The sequence below is a fragment of the Desmodus rotundus genome, chromosome 8 (genome assembly GCF_022682495.2).
Source record: "Desmodus rotundus isolate HL8 chromosome 8, HLdesRot8A.1, whole genome shotgun sequence".
Lineage (NCBI taxonomy): Eukaryota > Metazoa > Chordata > Mammalia > Chiroptera > Phyllostomidae > Desmodus > Desmodus rotundus.
In genome coordinates this window covers 56,333,272-56,355,150 of record NC_071394.1, presented here as the reverse complement: position 1 = coordinate 56,355,150, position 21,879 = coordinate 56,333,272, and the positions used below count along the sequence as shown (strand labels likewise).

The 21,879-nt window shown below is 33.7% G+C and overlaps 1 protein-coding gene across 6 annotated transcripts in view; it reads right to left on the bottom strand.

Moving 5' to 3' along the window:
• Nucleotides 1–314: 314 nt before the first annotated feature.
• HNF4G (hepatocyte nuclear factor 4 gamma) overlaps nt 315–21,879 on the bottom strand; it is a 116,443-nt gene continuing 94,878 nt past the window's right edge. For 3 of the 6 annotated variants that reach the window (XM_045186172.3, XM_045186173.3, XM_024578320.4), the window contains 8 exons: nt 18,358–18,452; nt 14,540–14,646; nt 12,847–13,002; nt 9,868–9,955; nt 8,199–8,351; nt 7,836–8,072; nt 6,783–6,905; nt 315–2,838 (listed from right to left, as the gene is read on the bottom strand). In XM_045186172.3, the coding sequence (XP_045042107.2) occupies nt 2,717–2,838; nt 6,783–6,905; nt 7,836–8,072; nt 8,199–8,351; nt 9,868–9,955; nt 12,847–13,002; nt 14,540–14,646; nt 18,358–18,452 (1,081 nt within the window). In that variant the 3' untranslated portion in view covers nt 315–2,716. The remainder of the gene's footprint in view (nt 2,839–6,782; nt 6,906–7,835; nt 8,073–8,198; nt 8,352–9,867; nt 9,956–12,846; nt 13,003–14,539; nt 14,647–18,357; nt 18,453–21,879) is intronic. The other 3 variants (XM_045186175.3, XM_045186174.3, XM_045186176.3) reach the window with 1 other exon arrangement.

The following is a 21,879-nucleotide window of genomic DNA, read 5'->3' as shown; positions in this document are numbered from 1 at the left end:
TGAGGTTTAAAATTTATGTGCCAATTATGTGCTTATACAATGTTGAAGCCAGCCAGGGTCACACATTTTCATTACTGTAACAAAACTATAAAGCAAATTACATAATTAAACCACAAGTGTGACGGTTCTCCCTTCAGTCAGTGCCCAAATCTACAATTATTTGGAAATGTGCTAATTAATTTATCTGAGGCATGGAAACACCAGTATTACTGAACTCCATGCAACATAAATTTAACTAAATGACCATATAACAGATATTAGCATTATCTCTACAACTATAAAATCACTTTTGAGCAACAATGAAGTACCCCATATCAGTCTTTTTCTCAAATTTTATTCAGAAAGTTCAGTGAAACAACACAGTATCAGTTTAGAAATATTTTCATCTCACTATAATTTAACATTTTTAAAAAATCTATTAATTTTTGATTTTCAACAATAAAATTTATAAAAATAATTTTACATTTATAAAATGAATCATTATTTCACAATAAATTATTCATTTTTATTACATGAGAAAAGTTTTGTGCTAAATAAAGCAACAACTTTATCAATATTTGAAAATATCATTTCCTCTCATCTAGCATTTTTGGAAGTTAAGTATACAAAATATATTACAAATTCCCTGACCACAGTTATTAAAACAAAATTGTTGGTAATAATTTGTAAAACATAACTGTTTAGTAAATATATGCAGATAAGTTAAAGGGCTTACTAATATAGATTTGTGTTATATTTTAAGGTTTTTTTAATATCTTCTAAGAGTAAACACAAAAAAGTAAGCAGAAATCTACAAACAATATTTGTATTTATAAAAATCAAAACATTCATATTTATGACAGAGATACCAAAGGAAATTTCCAAGAAAAATGTAAGTTAAAAAAACTTCTCTTTCTCTCTCAAAGATTTCACAGTTGCACAAAGCTGCCAGCTACTGAAAGAATTTATTGATTCTATTAAATCAATCATAGCTTCTAAGTAATCATTTTCTACTTTCAGAGTTCAATTTCACTTTAAGAGAAGCAAGTTAGTTAACATCTACTGAACCTTTTTATTTGTAGGGTTAGTGGGGCTTATAAAATCATCATCTTAGAAATTTTGAAAAAATCATGTATATCAGTCTCTTACAACTTGAGATAGTTCTTTATATCATTAATAATTATTCAACCAGTTGTTCCCTGCTTCAGCTAATAAATTATGAGAGTTTGACTGATTACTGATTCACAAGGCAACCCATCATTAATTGTTTTTAAATAAGCTCTAGCCTTAGATGTTATCAAATAGTTTAGGTCTCCAACGAACTGTACTCCTCTGTTCAGAATTAAACATTTAGTACATCCCTGGGTTGCTGGATTTTTGAAAATCTGATAGTTAGTGATTTGAATTTGTTTTTTGGTTGCCAGATAACCCAACGGGTATACCTTTTATTTTCTTTAATTTGTTAAAAATATTTTTTTAGGGGTAAGACTGTTATTCAATATAAAAGTAATTTCTTATTATGCAGCAACAACTTGACATGGCTTCCATGTAAATATGTGTTGTAGGTAACATGACAGACAGTATTAGATCAGCAGTCAATTGCATAAATTTAAAAACCACAGCAAGAAGCTCACAGTTTTCATGCCACACCAAAAATATATTCATTCCCATGAAAGTCAACCAGACCCAGGTTTAAATGTGACTCCCCTGCTCTTTATGTCTATGAACTTTGGTTACATTACGTAAACAACCTAAGGTATGGATTTCTCTATTTGTAACAGAAAGATAATAATATCTCTCTGCAGGGTTGTTGTGAGGACAAAATGAGGAAACACACGTGTTACAGAAAGACAGCTAATTTGTCTCCAGTATTTGTCCCCCGGAGTTGTGGCCGTGGCTGACCTAAGACTTTCTTCCTGCTCTCCCAGCCTCCCCGAGAACTGGCTGTGGGCATGTGCCAAGTTCTAGTCCATAGAGGACGGCTTCCACATTGTTTTAGGACAGAGAAATAAACTTCTCTCTTGGTTGAGCCACTGTTTTAGGGATTTCTTTTTACAGTTTTGCCTGTGACCCATCTGCTAAAACTAACACCTTTTATCATATGATACATCTTCAAATACAATCAAATTTGAAAGAATATCCAGCCATCCTTGGAATGGCTATTTATGTTTTTCTAAACTTAAAATAGGCATATTTAACTGTGGGCTGAAAAACACTCTGAACCACAGGATATCCATAAGTGATCTTCAAAGATCTATGCCTTATTCTATAGCAACTGCTGTATTTTTTCTAATTTTCAAGTTTAAAATTTACTAAAAACTTGGTTCACTGTATATTAATCTGAGATTTCTGATCTAATATTCATAGTCAAAAAGAACACTTAGTTCTGTGTGACATCACAATGAAGTAATTATTTACAGGTTTAAATTAATACTAAAGCAACAAATAAAAGTAGTACATAAGATTCGACTGCTTAAGGTAGAGTGCTAGGGAAGCTGGAAAAAATCATACGATATAAACACATCAAAACTCAAATAATACAGTGGTTGCAGCTGAAGGTTTCAGACAATAGCAACAACAAACAAAGTGAGCCTGAAAACAAGAAAATAGGTTACCATCGTACAACAGCACCATGAAGAAGCCTTGGCTAAGAGTTTGCCAAAAGCACTATCCTGAGACATTTCAAGACCGGTAATTTTTCACATTTATTCAGTGCTGTTCAGAAGTAAACATTTCCTCACAATTGCTTTTGTTTGGAGAGAGGCTGGTGTGAAATAACTGAAGCTTGGTTTGCAGCTATTTTGTATTGTTCTTGTCCAGAGCCTTGTGGTGGGGAAGGGAGTGGGGTTTCAGGAGTTGCTAAAAAAGAATCAGAGAATTGTATGTGATGGTGACAGTCACCCTGACCCATCATCCCATTAACGCCTGCATGGCACCAATATGCATTATTTGACTTTCGATATGTTTTTAAAGATCATATATAAAGTAGTGGTTTATCTAATATATTATCAGCTCACTGACATACCAATGGAGATGCACCCCTGCCTTACCTCACCAAATACATTTTTAATGGACTAGATTATTGTTGAAAATCTTTAGAGTACTTTAAAGGTGTTTCTGCTTTTCTTAATAGTATTTGTGAGCATTTGATTGCCTCCTACACCCAGCAGAAAAAAAGTTAATGAAAAGAATTAACAGAAGGCTAGTGTTTTCTCAAGTATTAGATTATAAAACAATTGTTATAAACTTTTCAATATAAAATGCACAGAAAAGGAAGTATATTTGATTTGGATTCTACTAGTTCAAACATATTTGATGACATAAAAAATAAATGTAAGATACTTTTCAAGTACTTTGAAATCTATATTGAAGTTATGGAATCTTAAAAATACTGGCTTTGTCACTTCAAAATTACTCCATTATAATTGTGCTTGCCTGTCACTTCTTTATCAATGCAAAGAGCAAACCTAGTAATTAGAATATTTCATTGTCTATAGCAGTATTTCTTCCTATTACAAACTTTAATCTTATGGTAAAATAATCAAGAGCTTTTCTATAATTTAAAAAAACAAAGTATTTTACTATTCATATTTATTATTCTACATATTTAACAGAATAACAAATATTTGATGATCAGACTGAAGCATTGCAAACTTTATAGATTTTTTGGTCCAAAACAGTTTTTTTAAAATTCTAGAAAAACTTTAAAGGTATTTTCTAGAATTTGAGGACAAGATTCTAGAATTTTGAGGATAGTCTACTTTTGCTTTGTTTTCTTAACTATGATAACTTTGAAGTTAAGAACAATCTAACAATAGCCAGGGGGGAGTGGGGAGGGGACAGTGAGGAGAGGGGTTTACAGGAACTACTATAAAGGACACATGGACAAAATCAAGGGGGAGGGTGGAGGTAGGGGAGAGAGGGGGGTTTGTCTGGGGTGGGGTGGAGGGAGGGGAGAAAAGGCACACAACTGTAATTGAATAACAAGAAAAAATTAAAATTATAAAAAAGAATGGATTAACAATTACTTAGGAACAATAGTTTTAGATCGTTTGACAAAAGAATAAACAAATTGCTTTAAAAATTATTTCTATATATTTAGGATGGATTTGAAACTGTGGAGAGATGCTCTAAAAGACCAAGACTATGTGCACAAACTTAAATTTTTATGTTCATACGTGTCTGATGTTTTGTTTTGGATAAAATATACACTATTCTAAATGAGCACAAGCAAAGCTTCTCTTTAAATGATTCTTATTAAATATGTTGGAAGAGGTAAAAATATGAAAGTGTGATGATGAGATTCTAAAAAGATTAGGGTCAATAAACATTCTTTTAAACTACTAGAAAAGTAGCATTTAAAAAGTAAAAGATTCAACCTCCAGCAGAATTGTTAAACTTTCTTGCCAGTTGATGACTATAATGCTTAGTGTATTATTAATGTGTTTTATTTTCTGACTGTATAAGTAACTGATCTTTAAGAGACACAACTCCCTGGTGTGATATTGGGCCTGCCTTTCTCTGCCGTTGAAAACCTATTACATGAAAATGGTAACATCTGCTTTGCAAGGATGGTCCCAAAATAATGTCTTTTAAGAACACTGGGAGCCTCAGGTTAAATGTGCCATACTATTCTCAAAATTTGTATTTTTTTCTAACAATTTCATTTCTGCCTATGTCATAAACTCAAAGAACTTTGTGTTTCACATGCATTTTACACATAGGCATATCAATGCTTGTAACTAAAAGGTAGATGTGAAAATATGCATTTTTGTGGCCTCTGCTTTCCTTCCACTAGGTAGCAGTCACTGAATTGTCACATTACATTGACTGTTTAGGTAAAACAACATTGTAACTAGTTATTAATGGCTATTATAAATTCAGTAAGAATACAGGTATGCATAATAATTACATCATAATAACTCAAGGCATCTCAGTAAGGTAGCTAGCTTAGTGTTCAGGGGCAATGGATCAAAGGTAAATCTGGGATTTAATAATATAAATTTAGTGGCAATTAATTCTTAATATTTGGTCAAATAGAGATTTTTATCTCCAGGATAGCTTATAGAAATAGAATCTTTGTTAAATCCATGATCATATCAGATTAACTTAGCCACTAACAACTCCTAGTATTAATATAGTCATTTTAGTTGCAAAGATTTTCCCAAGCAGCCCTCCTGGTGCACAATTCTGATATGCACGAGTCTCAGGCATCAGTTAATGGCACCGTGGTTCACATCCCAGACAGCATGGTGACTCATAATTAACTGCGAGTACCGCATAAGCACAAGCTTCACTGCTAACGCTCCAGTCTCAAATATTTACCTAAATAACAGATGTCTCACAATCTGTGACCAATCACATCACATCTTTTACTCTGTCACTGTTTTATTCATATTGGAACATATTTCATTCAATTCACACAGTGACAACGAAGTGTGGACTTGAGTTGCCTCCTTGTCTCCCAGTGATAAGTCCACATGACATTTTACAAAAATAAGCAATTGAAGGGGAATTGGCTCAAAACAATTAAAGTGCAGCAAAGAAAGAAGTGATAATCCTGGAATCAAAATTCAAACTGGACCTAGGTGGAGTTACGGAAGATAGTGACCATGGGAACATGGACCCGGCTGCTGTTTGACGGCACGCTCGCCAGCATTCAGCATAAGCGGGGAGACTGGCTATGTTGTAAGGACAAAGATGCCCCAGAAGAAATGAAACTGGCAAAAAGACTTCACATTAAGTGGATTCTCAGGGATATTCAAGACACTGAAAATGCCAAGAATGCAGCATAGGCTATATAGCCAATAATATTGTAACTATGCCAATAACTATGTATGTAAATACATATACATGTATATGTATAATACATGTATAGTCAATAACTATGTATGGTGCCAATTGGGTACTGAAAATATCGGGGGGACACCTTGTAAAGTATATGATCATCTATACATTATGCTGTGTACCTGAAACTAATACAAAATAATATCGAGTGTAAACTGTGTTTAAAAATAAATGAAATGAGGAAAAACATGTGAAAAATAAAATGTTGTAAGCTGATCCAAACTTCCAACACAGTTAGCATTCAGTAAGCCACACAAAATATCATCAGTTCCTCTTATAAATTATTATCAGAGGAGGAGGCAAAAACACTGTTCAAACTATGTCTCTTAAATTTTTTTACAAAGAAATAAAACCCTATACTCCCTAGTGTTTCTAATCTCTTAAATTATGATACCCAAAATAAATATTAGGATTACTGTATTTTTCAGCTTCCCTATATTTTTCAATTTATTTTATTTTATTTTTTAAAATTCCCTATATTTTTATAACATATAGGTAAAAGAGTTCTTAATGTTTTGACAAACATTTTTGTTTGTCTTTTTACTTAGGTATAATTGACATACAACATCATATGACAAAAAATTTTAAATATCGCAAACTATAATTTTCCTATTGATTATTCATATTTCTTTGCAGGGTTCCAGTTTGCATAGTCATTTTTATGAGCCTGCATATCAGCAATGCTAGAGCTGCCTGTACATTCTTTTCTGCTCCCAAATCTATGATGTAGAAAGGTTTAGATACTCATAGCTCCATTGTACAGAGCAAATTCATGCCTAGGGAGGATAAGTGACTTGCTGAATATCACAGTCTCTCACAGCTGAGTCCTGGAGGGGACACTGTAGCCCTATATTGTAGTTTCTGGGTACTAATAGATTCTTCCCTAAAATTCCCCCTTTTTCTCAGGTAATTAAGCTTAGGACATATTACAGTTGAAAAGTAGCCCAGGTACTTACAGATCTGGTCTGTATGAACCAGTGTTGACATAGGGCCTAGAAGTATGGTTTGTCCAGTTAATGGATCTTGAGACAAATGTGGATGCATTGGATGATGGACATGGCTAACGTCATTGGAAGCACCTACGGAAGATAAAAAGATGGTTGCATTAGTGACATTTAATCAGAAATGGTGAGTTTACCTTGGAACAAATGGTTTGATTGACAGCTCGAATATTGCTATTTTTGCAAAGTGCTTTTTGGGAGTTCAAAAATAAATTAATAGAACCACTACCATATTAAGGACAATGTCAGCTTTCATTGTACATTGGCTAGATGAATGTTGCATCATGTTATGTTGTATATTAATAATGGACCTTGTGTGCTGTTTCCTGGAATCATTAGGTTGGCTGCCTGTTGTTAAAGCAATTCCAAGAATACTTACCTCAAGTTTATAGTATTTAGGATCACCCTAATAGCATAAACAACTTTTATTTCAGGAAGATATCATTAGGAACACATTAAGCACCAGAAAACTAAAACTAAAATAAAGTGATTTCATAAAGAAATTTAATCTAGATCAAAACACAGAAGAAATGTTTTATTAACTTATTCCTGACATTTACTGCAGTGATGAAATCTCATTTCCTTCTCATTTGTTGTGTCAATTAATTATTTCAGGAGCAAAGTGTTTTTAAGATATTTACTCTTTATATTTTTAGATTATGTTTGCAATTCTGATATCCTTGAGCTTTTAAAAGGTGTAAATGCATAGAAAAATATAATATACTTCAAGGAGTATTAAAAGTAGCACATATATTTCTGTTTACTATATTTGAAGGACCTGAAAATTGAGGTTAGAGGGACTTTGTGGAGCTAGATGGTGGAGGCTAGTAAAAATGGGGATTTGAATGTGTTCAAGTATTTGTCCCCCTCCAATGGATATTGCAGACTTTCTAAATGTAAAAAATTGAGTTCATTATGTCATGGAAAGAAAATAAAAATGTCAAACGGACTCTAAAGTACATAGTGGGATGCTAACAGATAAAATAAAAGATTCCCAAATACACTCACCACCCAGTAGCATTTCCTGTAGCAGGTTGTCAATTTTCACCATCCCAAAGAGTTTGACAAACTGAATCTGCTCAATCATCTGCCAGGTGATGCTCTGCAGCGTAGGCAGCAGCAACAGCAGCTCCCCGAACCGGCCGCGTGAATCGTACTGCCGGTCGTTGATGTAGTCCTCCAGGCTCAGCTGCACCTGGAACCGCATGTTCTTAATTTTCACTGGATCGCTTAGGCCTTTCGCGTCTAGAAAACAAATAAAGACAGCGGCGTAAAGATTGGATCTTAACAGTGTGTGGCAGTAAATATTCCAAAATTAAAAAGTAGTTTTATTTTCATTATAATTATTTGAATGGGTCTTTGGAAACAAACCTGGATCAAAAAATACAATTGCCTTCAAACAAGCATACTCATTGTCATCAATCTGGATTTCCTGGAATGGCCGGACCAGCTCGTCTAGAACCCGGTTGGCCACACGGCTGATCTCGACTTCACAGCTGTTGCGCTGAATAATGTAGTTGTTTCCTAGAGAAAAAATATAAGCATCATCTTCCCCCCAAAATTATCAGATATTGTTTAAATTTTTACAAATGAATGTTTTAAATGGCTTTCCCTTGCAGAAGAAAAAAATAGTACTTCCTCTCTCAGTAGTGTTAAGTTAGAAAAACTTAAGAATGCTTAAAGGATCAATAACATTGATAATATGATCACATGCATTTAACAGCCTCAATCACTGGTGATAACAGTAAAGTACAGGCTAATAAACAAGCTAATATTTGACAAGGGAGAAATGAAGTATAATGATTAGCTTTCCGCTATGTCAGTTATCTACTAGAGTCGTATTCATTAATGAGCATAGTACAAAACCTACAGAATGTTTACAGTGGATTAAAAGCACCACTCCTTTAGTAGTGTAGGTATATTTAGGTGTAACTCCATTGAGACACATTTTAACAAACCTAAGTAAATATATTGTATCCAGATCCATAATGAGAATGGTATTGGAGTGTCCTGTAAATGCAGCAGAGTGTTTAACAGAATTTGAGAGCTTGGTACCTATAGACACATTATGTGGTTTAGAATCCTGGCTCTATCCCTCAAGAAACTTGTGACCTCAAGTAAAGTTTCTCTGCCTCCATTTCTTTATCCAAAAAATGGGCTGCAAATAATAGTACCCGTCCCTTAGGGTTATTGTGAGGATTCAATGAAATAGTGTTGACACACATAAAAAAACACTGAAAGCAATGCATATTGCATAGTAAGTGCTCAATAAATGTTTGCCATTATTACATCATGTTCAATTTATTCATATTTTGGGACAACATAGGTATCACATAAATAGAATAAACAATTCAGTCAGCCTATTTCACACCAGCCAGGGAGAAGTGGAGCTAATAAACAATAGAGGGGTCTTAACTCTTTCAATAAGAAACCTAATTTAATAAGTAGGGTGGAGAGATTGGGGACTTAATGAAGACAAAAGCTTTTCCTTTTTCCTCACCACCCCCCTTTCATTCTACTCTCCACTCTACTTCTGCCTCTTCTGGCACTGTTATTAAACTATCAGAATTTTTCAGACACTGTCATCAATTTTTTTTAACTTGTGATTTTGTAGCATATCATGGGCAATGACATCACAGGCAATACACGTGCTCATTAAAAATATATCAAATAATATATATTACAATCATCAAGTAGACACAGAAAGGTGTGAAACACTGAGGCTCCTTAAGATAGTCACACAAATCACTAATGTTTTGTTCTGATAGTTTAAATATACAGCAGGATTCTGTTCATTGAGCAACATCTTTCTTTTATTTTTAAATCTCAGTACATCCTGAACATCTCAATGCACTCTGAACTTCCCTGCAATCAATGCAAGGAAAAATGGGACCCAAGTGAGGATATGATCAATTAAATCCAATCTGCGCAGTGAGAGCACCATTTGTCAGTGTCTGTGAATGCTGGGCACACACGGAATAGATTCTGTGAAAGAATGAAGCATGCATAATTTCTTTTTAAATTAAAAAAAAAAACTTACCCAAAAGCAAAATATCTTTATACACCATGGATCTCTTTGTAGCTCCAAGCAGTAAATGCTCCCCTGCATGAGCTCGCAGCAGGGCCACCTTAATGAAAGATTCCAAGTTGAACAATTAATTATAAAATATGATGATTAAAAGATGGTATCATATGAATCTGATTAACTTTAAGCCTGAGTCACTTTTTTTTGTTGTTTTAATGGACTATAATATTCACAGATAGTTGTCATCATTAAGCCTTCTATTTTCCTATTTTAGAATGTCATAAAGTCTTATTTTTCAAAATTTCTGAAACTAAGAAAATACAATGTCATCAAACAAGTGAACAAAAAGATACAACAGAAATATTAAATATTTTGGAATGAGATAAAATCAAACAAAGCAGAGTTCAAATTCTGGCTTGGCCACTTACTACTTATTTTACCTGGAGTAAACCCAACTATTTATGTTTGGGATTCATTTGTTTTCATCTACCAAGTGGAGACAATGATTAAAATTTCAAACTGTAGATGTGAGGACTGAATGAGAAAATATGTGTAAACACAATCTCTTACACATAATAAGCTGAATAAACAAGAGCAAATTGGGGACCTGTAACATAGTACAATGAGAATGGGGAATCTGGATTCTAATGTACTCGAGAATGAACCCATAGTTGTTTGTTCTAAGCTCTCAGCTGAGCTTTATGCATATATTCAATTGCTTGCCAAAAATCACCACTAGAGATAATAGGAAGCGTTTAAAATTGAACATTTCAAATTAATGCTTCTCCAACATCTCCATCATGGTCCAACATGCTTGTTCATGACAAAAACAAGACTCCAGTTTGATTCTTCTCTAATTGCCTAGCAAACCCTACGTCACCCTAGCCCAAGCCCTCGCCATTCCTCTCCTGGCCTCCACAATGTACACCAAGGACCTAACAGGTATTCCCGCTTCCCTCCTGGTTCTTCCATCCTAAGTCCTTCTTGACAGAGCTTCCAAGACAATATTTATAAAATAATAATCACTTAATATCATTCTTCTGATGAAAATTCTTTACTGGTTTCTTATGGTCTTCAGAATCCAAACTGCTGAAGGAAGGTCTCACAGGTACTAGCTCAGTGCTTGGCATCACACTCACACCTCTGGTTGCACCTTGCAATACCCCTTGCAGACAGTGTTCTCCAGGCCCATTTACTCCTGCTTGCCTCGAGGTCTTTGAACGTGTTGTTTCTGTGCCCAGGATGCTTTCTCCTCGATCTTGATATGATTAGCTTTTTGTCACTCAGTTCTCAGGAAAAATCTTTTCTGATTCCCAATTTAAAGTATCTGTTACCACTTCACCCCCAGTCATTGTCCAACAAGCCAACCCATTTTATTTTATAGAACTTATCCTCACCTAGAGTTGACTTACTCATAATCTGTATACTTTTTATTGTCTACCTATCTAAAAGGGAATGTAAACTTTATGAGAATAGTGACTCAGTCTGAATTGTTACTGCCAAATACTCACATTTCCTAAAACTGAACAGTAGTCCCAATAAGTATTTGTTAGATGAACTTACTGAGTGAATTCAATGATTCAGAGTTCAATTTTAAAAACTGTGAAGTGGAGACTATAAAACTTTGAACACAGAGCTTCTGAGCGCACTAAGGAAAATAGTCCGATGTGTAATGCAACTGAAAGCTAATTCACCAGTGCCTTACCCATGATAGACGTTTCGGCAGCCATGGCTATTAAGGCTATCTTGTTAATATTAAAGACTGAGTTAGTAAATAAAAACTGCTTTTGACAGGTTCCTGGAATTCCATTTCCCAGTGTTATAATCACTATCTTCATATTTAAGTCAGCAACTTTTAAAGAGGGGTGATAGTAAAAATATAAAACTGATAAATAACATAACCCTACTTATATGGCTTGGGGTGAGACAAGTAGGTTTTAGCAATTTAGCATTATTCACTCTGAAATAACCTTCTGAGCCAAGCTATCTTTATGATATGTCAATAACTATGACTCATAACAGGAAGACAGTTAAGAATATTTTGAGAGAGATTTCAGATTTCACAGGATTTTTTTTTTCTGGTCACCAAGTGAAATGCTCTCCTAGAAACACAGTTGAACTTCCTATGATTACTTTTTTTCTGATTGTATAAATATTTTGTCATCTTTTATTTTAAAACAATTGTACTTTTCCCTTTTATTGTTTTTTGTTTTATTTTTGTATGCCCGTGATAAAGAACACTGGTCAGAGGGTGTGAAGATATACACTAGGTATAATACATATCAGAATTTGCATCTACAAGATATTATATACTACTTAGATGGAAGACTTTAAAATGAATCTGAAACCAATCATCTAATCTTCATAGGCTAATTAAGAAATTAAAGTATTAGGAAAAGGTCATTATATCTTAATTTTCTCTATTTCTCTGTAGGTTTTAGAGCACAATCTACAAACATTTTTTACCAGACCTATAATTTGTATACAGTAATGCTAGGATAAAATTGAGAATACACAAGATAAAATTTTATATGTTAACTGCACAAACTGTCTTCAAAACACCAACACAACCTGTATGGGGTTTCCATCTAGGAGTGGCGTGGCATTTCTAGGCAATTACACAGGCAAACACCCAGACAAAATAATGTACATTTGCCTCCCAGACACTTGCTTTGCCAATCCGTTGTCTCACAAGGGCAGGTACTTGTGATCTGTCTTTCTCCCTGGCTTAAGCTTTTTAAAATATGAAAGGGAAGAACAGTGTCATGCTTAAATTCAATCAATAAATAGCATGTCCTACAACAGAAGTTAAACAGCGGTACCTCTTGATAGAACAAAGAGGTGAATGGACAAGAAAGCCAAGCCTTTCTAATAGGTAAGTTCACCTTTGTCAAATATGGTAAATCTATTACAGATACAACTAAAAGAATACAAAAAAACTGGGCAAAGTCCAAAAAACATTTTTAAAGCATTCAAAATTTCTTTAACTTCTACCTGATCATCCAGTGGTAACTCACAGAAGGCAGGAATATATTTTGCCCATTCCACCAGGACCAAGAGCTGCTGTTTCATAGATTCACAGACATCTCCAATGTTTGCAATTTTCTTAACATTTATGTCTGTGCTTGCACCAGGGCTCGATGCTGAAATCTAGTATGAATAAGAACGTTACATTAATCTGTCATTTAAAATAATAAATAACCAATACTACTCTGTTAGATGACTGCGATGAGTAAACAGCACTGAAGTGGCACTATTGTCACAGTATCTTGAAATATACTAAATATTTTAAAATTGAGAAATAAGATACCTTTCAGTACAAGTTAAGTGGAAAACATTCCCTGCACAGCACATGCTTTGGGGGCACTATCTTATTTTACTGACCATATCTGTAGAATACGTTACCCAACTTTTGGGGAGTTTCATAATTCAAAAATGACAGTACAAAAAATAACAGTATTTATGATACATATGCTCTATGATTTTTTAGTTGAAAAGTGATATTTCAATTAAAAAATCCATCTTTAATTTGTTGAAAAAGTTTCCAACAGATAAAGCTTACCAAACAAGGGAAAAAAGATTTAGATGAGAAGCCAGATGATTTATGTTCTACTCTGAATGAAAACCATCAAAATACAATTAAGAAACCAACCTTTGACTCAGCAACATTGAAAAGCTTAACCTATAATAATAATTTTAAAACTATATGTAATTGTGAACTATATAAAATTATAAGTGGTGTTAAAATGCTCCTCTTCTGAAGAAATCACTTTCTAAAAGTTCTTAAAAACTTTTCTTGAAATGTTTAAACGTGTGTGTGCATGTCTTTCTGTAGTGTGTGTGCAATTCCTTACACCGCCCGTTTAAACCATTCCCTAAACACTTTATAGGACCATCAAGTAATCTGATGAATGATGACAGTGGTGAGGTTAACCTCATCATATGACCCTTGTGTTATCAAAAACGAAAGTAGTTGTACTGACTCATTATGGTATTGGTTTAATAGTTAACTATTTCACAATTTGCTTTATAATAAAATATCACTAACATTTCTAATAGGAGCAATGCTAAAATAAACTATCTTCAAAGGGTGTCTTTAGCTGATCCTTAGAAATTTATATTTATGTATGTACCTAATGACCAACATTTTTAAACTTTAGAACTGATATTCTCATTCCAGAAACTTAAACTTCCCCTTGTTTTTTTTTTTTTTTTTTTTTTTTTAAATTCTGGCTCTTCCCTTAAATACTTATTTCCAAAGAAGATGCCAAAGTGAGCTCCTGACTCTAGAAGTCACTTCTGAGGAAGGAAGCTCTGATGATACGTCTCAACCAAACTCCCCAAAAGTGATAACTGATTTTATACATTCAACCAATAAAACTAAGTACTGCCCCAGAGCACTGTGCTGTGCATGACATATTTTAAATGAACCTGGGAAATAAGTTTTTTACAATCTTCTACTGAAATGCATTCCATCATCCCATTTCATAAACAGGAACTTGTAGGAAAAGTCAAAGTGAAGTCAACAGTCTGGTTAAGACTTTCAAAGTAAAACTCTTGAATTTGCATAAATGTGATTTATTTTAGTAATGAGCACATTGGAAAGAACTTAGATTATTTTAGCATTACACCTAAATAGCCATTTGATTCTATGAAGCAGGGTGGGCTGCTGGTGTGCAGTGGGTACCTGGCGAGACCGGTGTTCCGCCTGCGCCAAAGTGTTAATGGAGGGGATGTTGCTGCCATCAAAAGTGCTTCTTCTGGTGCTGATTCTGTCACGTTCATTTTGCACAGCTGGGGGGAAAAACACAGTGTTTGCTGGCAGATTCTCTTCAACATATGTCACAAAAGAAATCAGAAAATAACAGAAGGGATGTTTCTAAAACACCTGGGGTTGGGGAGCAATATGACTGAAGATACTTTTCATTTTATATCACCTTTATTTTTTAAGTACATTTTTACTGATTATGCTATTAAAGTTGTCCCATTTTCTTCTTCCCTTTATCCCCCTGCACCCAGTTACCCCATTTTGTATCACTTTTAAAAGTAGAAAGAGCCAGGCTTGTCACTTGAGCTCATAAAATATTGCCTTTTTGGGATTCCACGATGGCATGCATGTTAGAAAGTGTTGGGTCAACCAGTTCAGCCACACTATGTTTCAATAAGATGGTTTTCCATTCTCCTAAAGTTATTAGAACCATAAGATAACTAGAGGGAGAGTATTGCCTATGAGATTAACCAGGTCAAAGATAGTGTATTCACTGTCAGAAAATGTGAGTCACGGAGTTTGAAACTTCCATTTTCTTATTCTTCTGAACCATGAGCAAAAATGGAAAGTACATTTATTTTAGTTATGGAGATTTTAAAATTGCAATCTTAAGTTCATTATGAAACAATGTTCTCGGGAAAGTTTACACACATTAATCAAGCAAAAGGTGCAGTAAGTAGGGAGTCTCTCCTGAGAAGAGTGAGGTTGGAAACTCAGCATTTAGGAAAGGTGGAGAAATCTCCCATATATAAAAGGCTTAAAGAGGAAACTAGATCAACTTGTTTCAGAAAGGGCAGAGAGAATAATGTGTATCCCCAAACTCCTATTGAAAACTAAACTGTAAATATAAGGAAGAGTAAAGGGGGGTTAACTTGTGTATTTGCCACATAAAGAATAATATAAGTCAGGTATCAAAGTTGGAATTTAAAACTTAGAAGGTAAAATTATCTCTGTTAACCAAAAAAAAAAAAGAAAAACCAGTCCTGTAGCCCCTAAATTTAGTTAGTGCTCTACCCTGCTCTGCTGGAAAGACAAAACACTAAACTATCATACAATTTTAATGCAGTTCTTGTTTTAATCAAAAACTCACTAATTTCTTTTTTCTTTTTAAAAAAATTTTATTGTTATTCAATTACAGTTGTCTGCATTTTTCCCCATCCCTCCACCCCACAGCAGCCAAACCCATCTCCCTCCCCAACCTCCCCCTCCCCCTTGATTTTGTCCATGTGTCCTTTATAGTAGTTCCTGTAAACCCCTCTCCCCACTATCCCCTCTCCACTCCCCTCTGGCTATTGTTAGATTGTTCTTAACTTCAATGTCTCTGGTTATATTTTGTTTGCTTTTTTCTTAAAATCACTAATTTCTATGCTCAAATCTACTACCTACCCAAAATATAATATTGAATATCAAGTCATTAATTGCAAGAGAGAATATTGAACTTTTTGCTTTTAAGGGTGAGTAGCTTTTAAGTTAGAGTGAATCATTAATATTTTGTTTTAAATTCATATTTATTATTAGCTTACTCACTCCCTCCTCTTTTTTTTACAGAAATTGTCATTGATTTTCAGCCTAAACTAATGAAATATATTTTCAGAGATAAAAACTACAATGTAAGCTATGCTTTCATCAATTTAATTTACATGGTCAATCTTTAGAAAAATGTAAAATATATTGCATTTGTAAACTTCCTACTGCTATTGTTTTCTGTGTAAAACCATGTTTATATATGTTTCCACCTTAAACTAACCTTGATAAGATGGTATTCCTGTAAATAAGAGAAATATAACTGCTCTAGAACCCAGAAGTTATGTCCTAATCTATTTAGGAAAAAACTAATGTATTATTCTATAAATAGTAGAAGATATTTCACTATTTTTCAAAATATTTCATATAACAAAGGATACAACTCTTAAAGGAAATATAAGACAGTGCTTTGAAAGATGAAATGGATGAAAATTATCAGCAGAGTATGTAATTAATTCCATGAACTACCAAATATGCCATTAGACATGCCATTTTTAAATAGGTGCCTCTTCTTAACTTTGTGAACTTTCAGTTGCCTTCTTTTTTGAGACTAACAACTTGAATGAAACAAATGGAACTTTTGCTTCTTTAAAATATTGAATGACAAGGAAAAAAACTGTGTTCAAGATAGGTTTGATACATCTTACATTTATGAAGAATAATGATTTGACTTAATTTAATTTTTTATGGTTTGTGAAATAGTTTTGAAAAATATTTCTTTGTTTCATGTAAAATTTTGGTGTATTTAGTCTACATCTGTAGAATTTGTCATTGCTATTTTGATAGGCATTACATTGAATCTGTAGATTTCTTTGGGTAGTGTGGACATTTTAATGATGCTAATTCTTCCAACCCATGAACACAGTATATGCTTCCATTTATTTGTGTTTTCCTTAATGTCTTTCTTCAGTGTTGTATAGTTTTGTGGGTACAGGTCTTTTACCTCCTTGATTGAGTTTATTCCTAAGTATAGTTTAATGGGATTTTTTTCCTAATTCCTGTTTCTGATATTTCATTGTTGGTGTACAAAAATACTTTCAATTTCTGAATGTTGACTTTGTATCCCACCATTGTAGAAAGAAGGAACTCCTACCCTTCATGACAGCATGGAAGGAACTGGAGAGCATTATGCTAAGTGAAATAAGCCAGGTGGTGAAAGACAAATACCACATGATCTCACCTATAAATGGAACCAAATCAACAAAATAAACAAACGAGCAAAATGGAACCAGAGACTTGGAAATAAAGAACAAACTGACAATGACCAGAGGGGAGTGGGGAGGGGAAAGGGCAATCAAACGGACAGCAATAGAGGACTCGTGGGCATGGACAATGGTGGTGGGGGCATTGACTGTGGGAGTGGGGAGGGATGGGGTAGAGTAGAGCAATGGGGAAAAAGGTGGGACAACTGTAACCAAACAATAATAAATAAAAATAGATAAAATTTATAAAAAAAGAAAAATATCTCTTTGTATATGACAAGCACAAGAAGGTGCAAAACCTGATAAGCCTAAAATCTTGTAGTGACTATTCCCTGCCAAATATTTAAATGTGTTCAACACCTTTCTAAGTTAAACATATTTAGAATGTAAGATAATAGAGTCAGATTACTTAATATGTTCACAATGAAATTAGTTCACAATAAAATAGAGTATCTAGTCTATGTCTCTGTCTCTCAATAGAATATAAGCTCCCTGAGGGGGAGGAAATTTCTATTATGTTAACTACTGAAACCTCAGTGCCCAGAACAGTATTTTGAAAGTAACAGTGCTCAATAAATATTGGTTGAATAAATGAATGCATGCAAAGTCAATGTTCAGTTAATGTTTATGAAATAAAGGTAGTCAATCTTAATGACAATAAAAATGAGTTTAAAATATAGTTATAGTTACAACTTATTAATAGATTTTGCATTATCTTTCAAATAGAATGCTGAAATGATATTTAAGACTACAGTTTTGCTGCTGCCAGGTATAACCCAGTAGTAAAGAGCATGGTGGCAGAATTCAGACAGCCATCATATAAAGACTGGTTATTCTGCTCACTAGCTGGTGGCCAGTGTCCTAGGGTAAGTTCTTAAACTCAAGGAAACACAGATTCTTCATGAAGAAAAATCAGAACTCATGTGAAAGTTATTATGATTAAGTGAGAATGTGTGTGTAACACTTTTCATCAATAATGTTAAATATCACTATTATGTTATATATTATTACCTTCTTTTTTCATTCCTGCTCTAAAACACTTTCTTAATCGACAATATCTACATTGATTCCTTTTGTCCTTGTCAACAACACATTGCCGACTGAACCTATAATATAAAAAAGGGTATATTAGTTTTGCAGAAAATTATTTATGAAAAAAGCAAATAAAAAGACAAATAGACTCTAGGTATGGCCAAATTTGGCCCAATAGAAAAAATGAATAGGAACAATTAATTAACTTTTCCAGATATTATGAACATTTGTGACCTTCCCACTGCTGTGGTTTTCGACATACAACCATGATCAGAACATACGTGTTCTCAGTGGATTAAGCACAGGCCTGCAAACCAAAGGGTCGCTGGTTCAATTCCCATTCAGGGCACATGCCTGGGTTTCAGGCCAGGTCCCCAGTACAGGGCTCACGAGAGGCAACCCACATTGATATTTCTCTCCTTTTCCCCTCTCTCTAAAAATGAATAAATAAAATCTTTTTAAAAATCTTATGAAAAACACTTTTCAAAATTAAAAAAAAAAGTACATGGAAATATAATCCTCAACTCTCATGCAGATTTTATAATGAAATAAAACTGAAAGATATCTTACTCTTGGCCAGTGTGTATGGTCATTTCTGTCATGATTCATGAAAGCCAAACCTAGTTTTAAAATATTTGGCACATAAATTTTAATTGTTTGTTGCTAAATGATTTCAGTATAATGGAAAATATATCAGAATTTCATTCCTCTGCATTTTCATGTTTTTCTCATTGTAAATATTCTTTGATTAATTTTAAATGTGACCTAATTAAAGTTTATTCTAAATGCCAAATTGCAGATGAGGACAGCTTTGGGTACAGACTCTACAAAATTAGGTGCCATCTCACATCCACTAAAATGGCTCTAATCAGGAAAAAAAAAAACAGAAAATACAAGTGTTGAAAAGGATGTGGAAAATGAGAACCCTCACATATTGTTCGTCATAACATAGAATGTTGTAGCTGCTTAGGAAGTGTGGCAGTGTTTTAAAAAGTTAAACATAGAGTTACCATATTGATCCAGCAAGACCACTCCTAGGTATCTACCCAAGAAAAACAAAGCCATGTGTTCACACAAACACTTGTACAGGTGCCCACAGCAGCATTATTTGTAATAGCCAAAAAGTGGGGACAACCCAAATGCCTATCAGTTGATGGGCACATAAAATATAGTTCCCCCACACAATGGATACTATAAGTAACAATGAACAGGAACGGAGTACTGATACATGATACAAATTGGAAAAACCTTGAAGAAGTCAGACACAAAAGGCCACATATTGTATGATTTCACTTATATGAAATGTCCGGAGAGATAAATATATAGACATGGAAAGGAGATGAATGGTTGCCTCACATTGGTGGGGAGGAAGTTGGTGGCAAAGGGGTATTGACTGCAAAAGGTCATGAGGTTTCTTTATAACCGAGGGGGGTGAAAATGTTCTAAATTGATTGTAGTGATGGTTGCAACTCTGTGGATATGCTAAAAAACTGAATTGCACACTTGTAAGAAAAGAGTAGTCTCTGGAATTAGACCTGAGCTTGATTCCCAGGTCCACCATTCTCTCTTGTTAGTACTTGGCAATGTTATCAAATAGCCCCATCCAGTTAATTTACAATTGTAAGGTTGTTATGTAAATGAACCTCAAATACTTTGGGGCAAATATTAATTATATAGTAAGCAATAGCATTTTTTCAAAATTCTGGCCCAAAATTACACATATGTATATCTCTGATTATTTGTGGTTGATTATTAATGATTAGAATAAAACAATATTAATTTGTGATTTATATAAAAAGGTATTTCTTCTAAAAATAAAAATGGCCACTTGAAATTGAATGAATATAAAACCTACTATAGATGAGTTGAGCTGGAAGACAGACAAACTTTCTGGGTGAGGAAAGAGCATTGTTTATTTGAGAATGGATGGCTGAGGAGACTTAGGAGAGAGGACCTAATCACTAATAAATACAACAGGAAAACACATTCAATTAACATTAAATTAATGCAAAAATGGAATAAAGATTTATTAAGCACATATTATGTATATAATCTTGGTGTAGGGATTAAACAGAGGACTATTATCTATCCCCTCCATTCAAGGAAATGATAACCAAATAGGGCACACATACAAGTTTACAAATAACCATAATAAATAACGTGAGAAGCACTGAGACAGTAATTTAATGTGCATTGAAAGGGAAAGTCCAAATCCATTGTGATGAAAGAGTTAGAGTGGAAATTAATTTAGAAATATAAGAAAATTGAAAAATTTGAGACAGCAAAATGTGAGCTTAAATAGACCTTTATGATCCTAAACTTCCATCAATATAATAACTATTTTCCAAATGAAAAGTCGTAGTAGCATTTGCTTAAGAGCAAAATATATAAAGAAGGCTAAGGAAGAAGCAATACTCATGATGGGAAGTATGAGTCAACTGTACATGTTGGTGGCATCTTTTTTAAATTTCCAGAAGTTCCTATGGGAACACTCCTTTCCCACTTTTCCCAGACAGGAAGCCTGAAACCTTGAAAGCTCTTTGTGCTGATAGTCTCTGATTCTTAAAAGTTTTTGATGGATTTAGTTGTTTGGATTGTTATTTTTCCTATCTATGTATTTCATTTTTAACAGAACACACAACTCAAAAAAGTATTGTTTACATTCTATTTTGTATTTATTTTTGTTGATATCCTTGGAAATCTACTTGTTCCACTTTTTACCTTTGGAGTTTTGATGTATAGGAAAGCAAGACCCATTTAATATATATTTTTTTGTTTACCAAAAAGGTCTTAAAGTGAATGATTTACACTTTTAACTTACTAAGCTCTCCTTGAAAAATTAATAGAAAATTCTAGTTAGATACTTGGGTAGTTATATATTAACTTTTCCAGATCCCTAGAAATCAAAAGGCATCATATCAAGAAAGAATTAAGTTCTTCCCAGATATAATCTGCATTTAAGAACAGTCATTCTGAACACTCAGTGTAGGATATTTAACCCTGAATTGTGCTATGATGCTGTCTAGATAGTTTAAAAAAAGCCTACTAGAAATGTAGGATGCATACAATATAGTTAAATACATTTTAGATAAAACATTATCATTCAATGGCAAAATTGTAACACAAGAAATACATTTAAAATTTTAGGACTAAACATTTAATCTTTCATTAACATCAAAAAGCTACCAAAATCATCTGCACTTTTATAATTTTGTTTTAAAAGACTCAGGATGTAATGATACTAAAAACAAAATCAATAGACAGAAAAGTCCACATATTGTGAAACCATCTGAATACAGACTTAAGTATGTCTATTGGTATATGAACATGTGGTAAAACAATAAAGAAACACCAGGAAAAGACAGTAAATTTCCAACAGTAGTCACCTCTGGGAGAGGGGGTAGAGAGAGAAAGTGGTAAAGGAGGTATCCACTGAGCTCCAACTATGCCAATGTATAAGATGAACAATCAGTGTGTGGATTTTTGTATTTGTTTTATAAG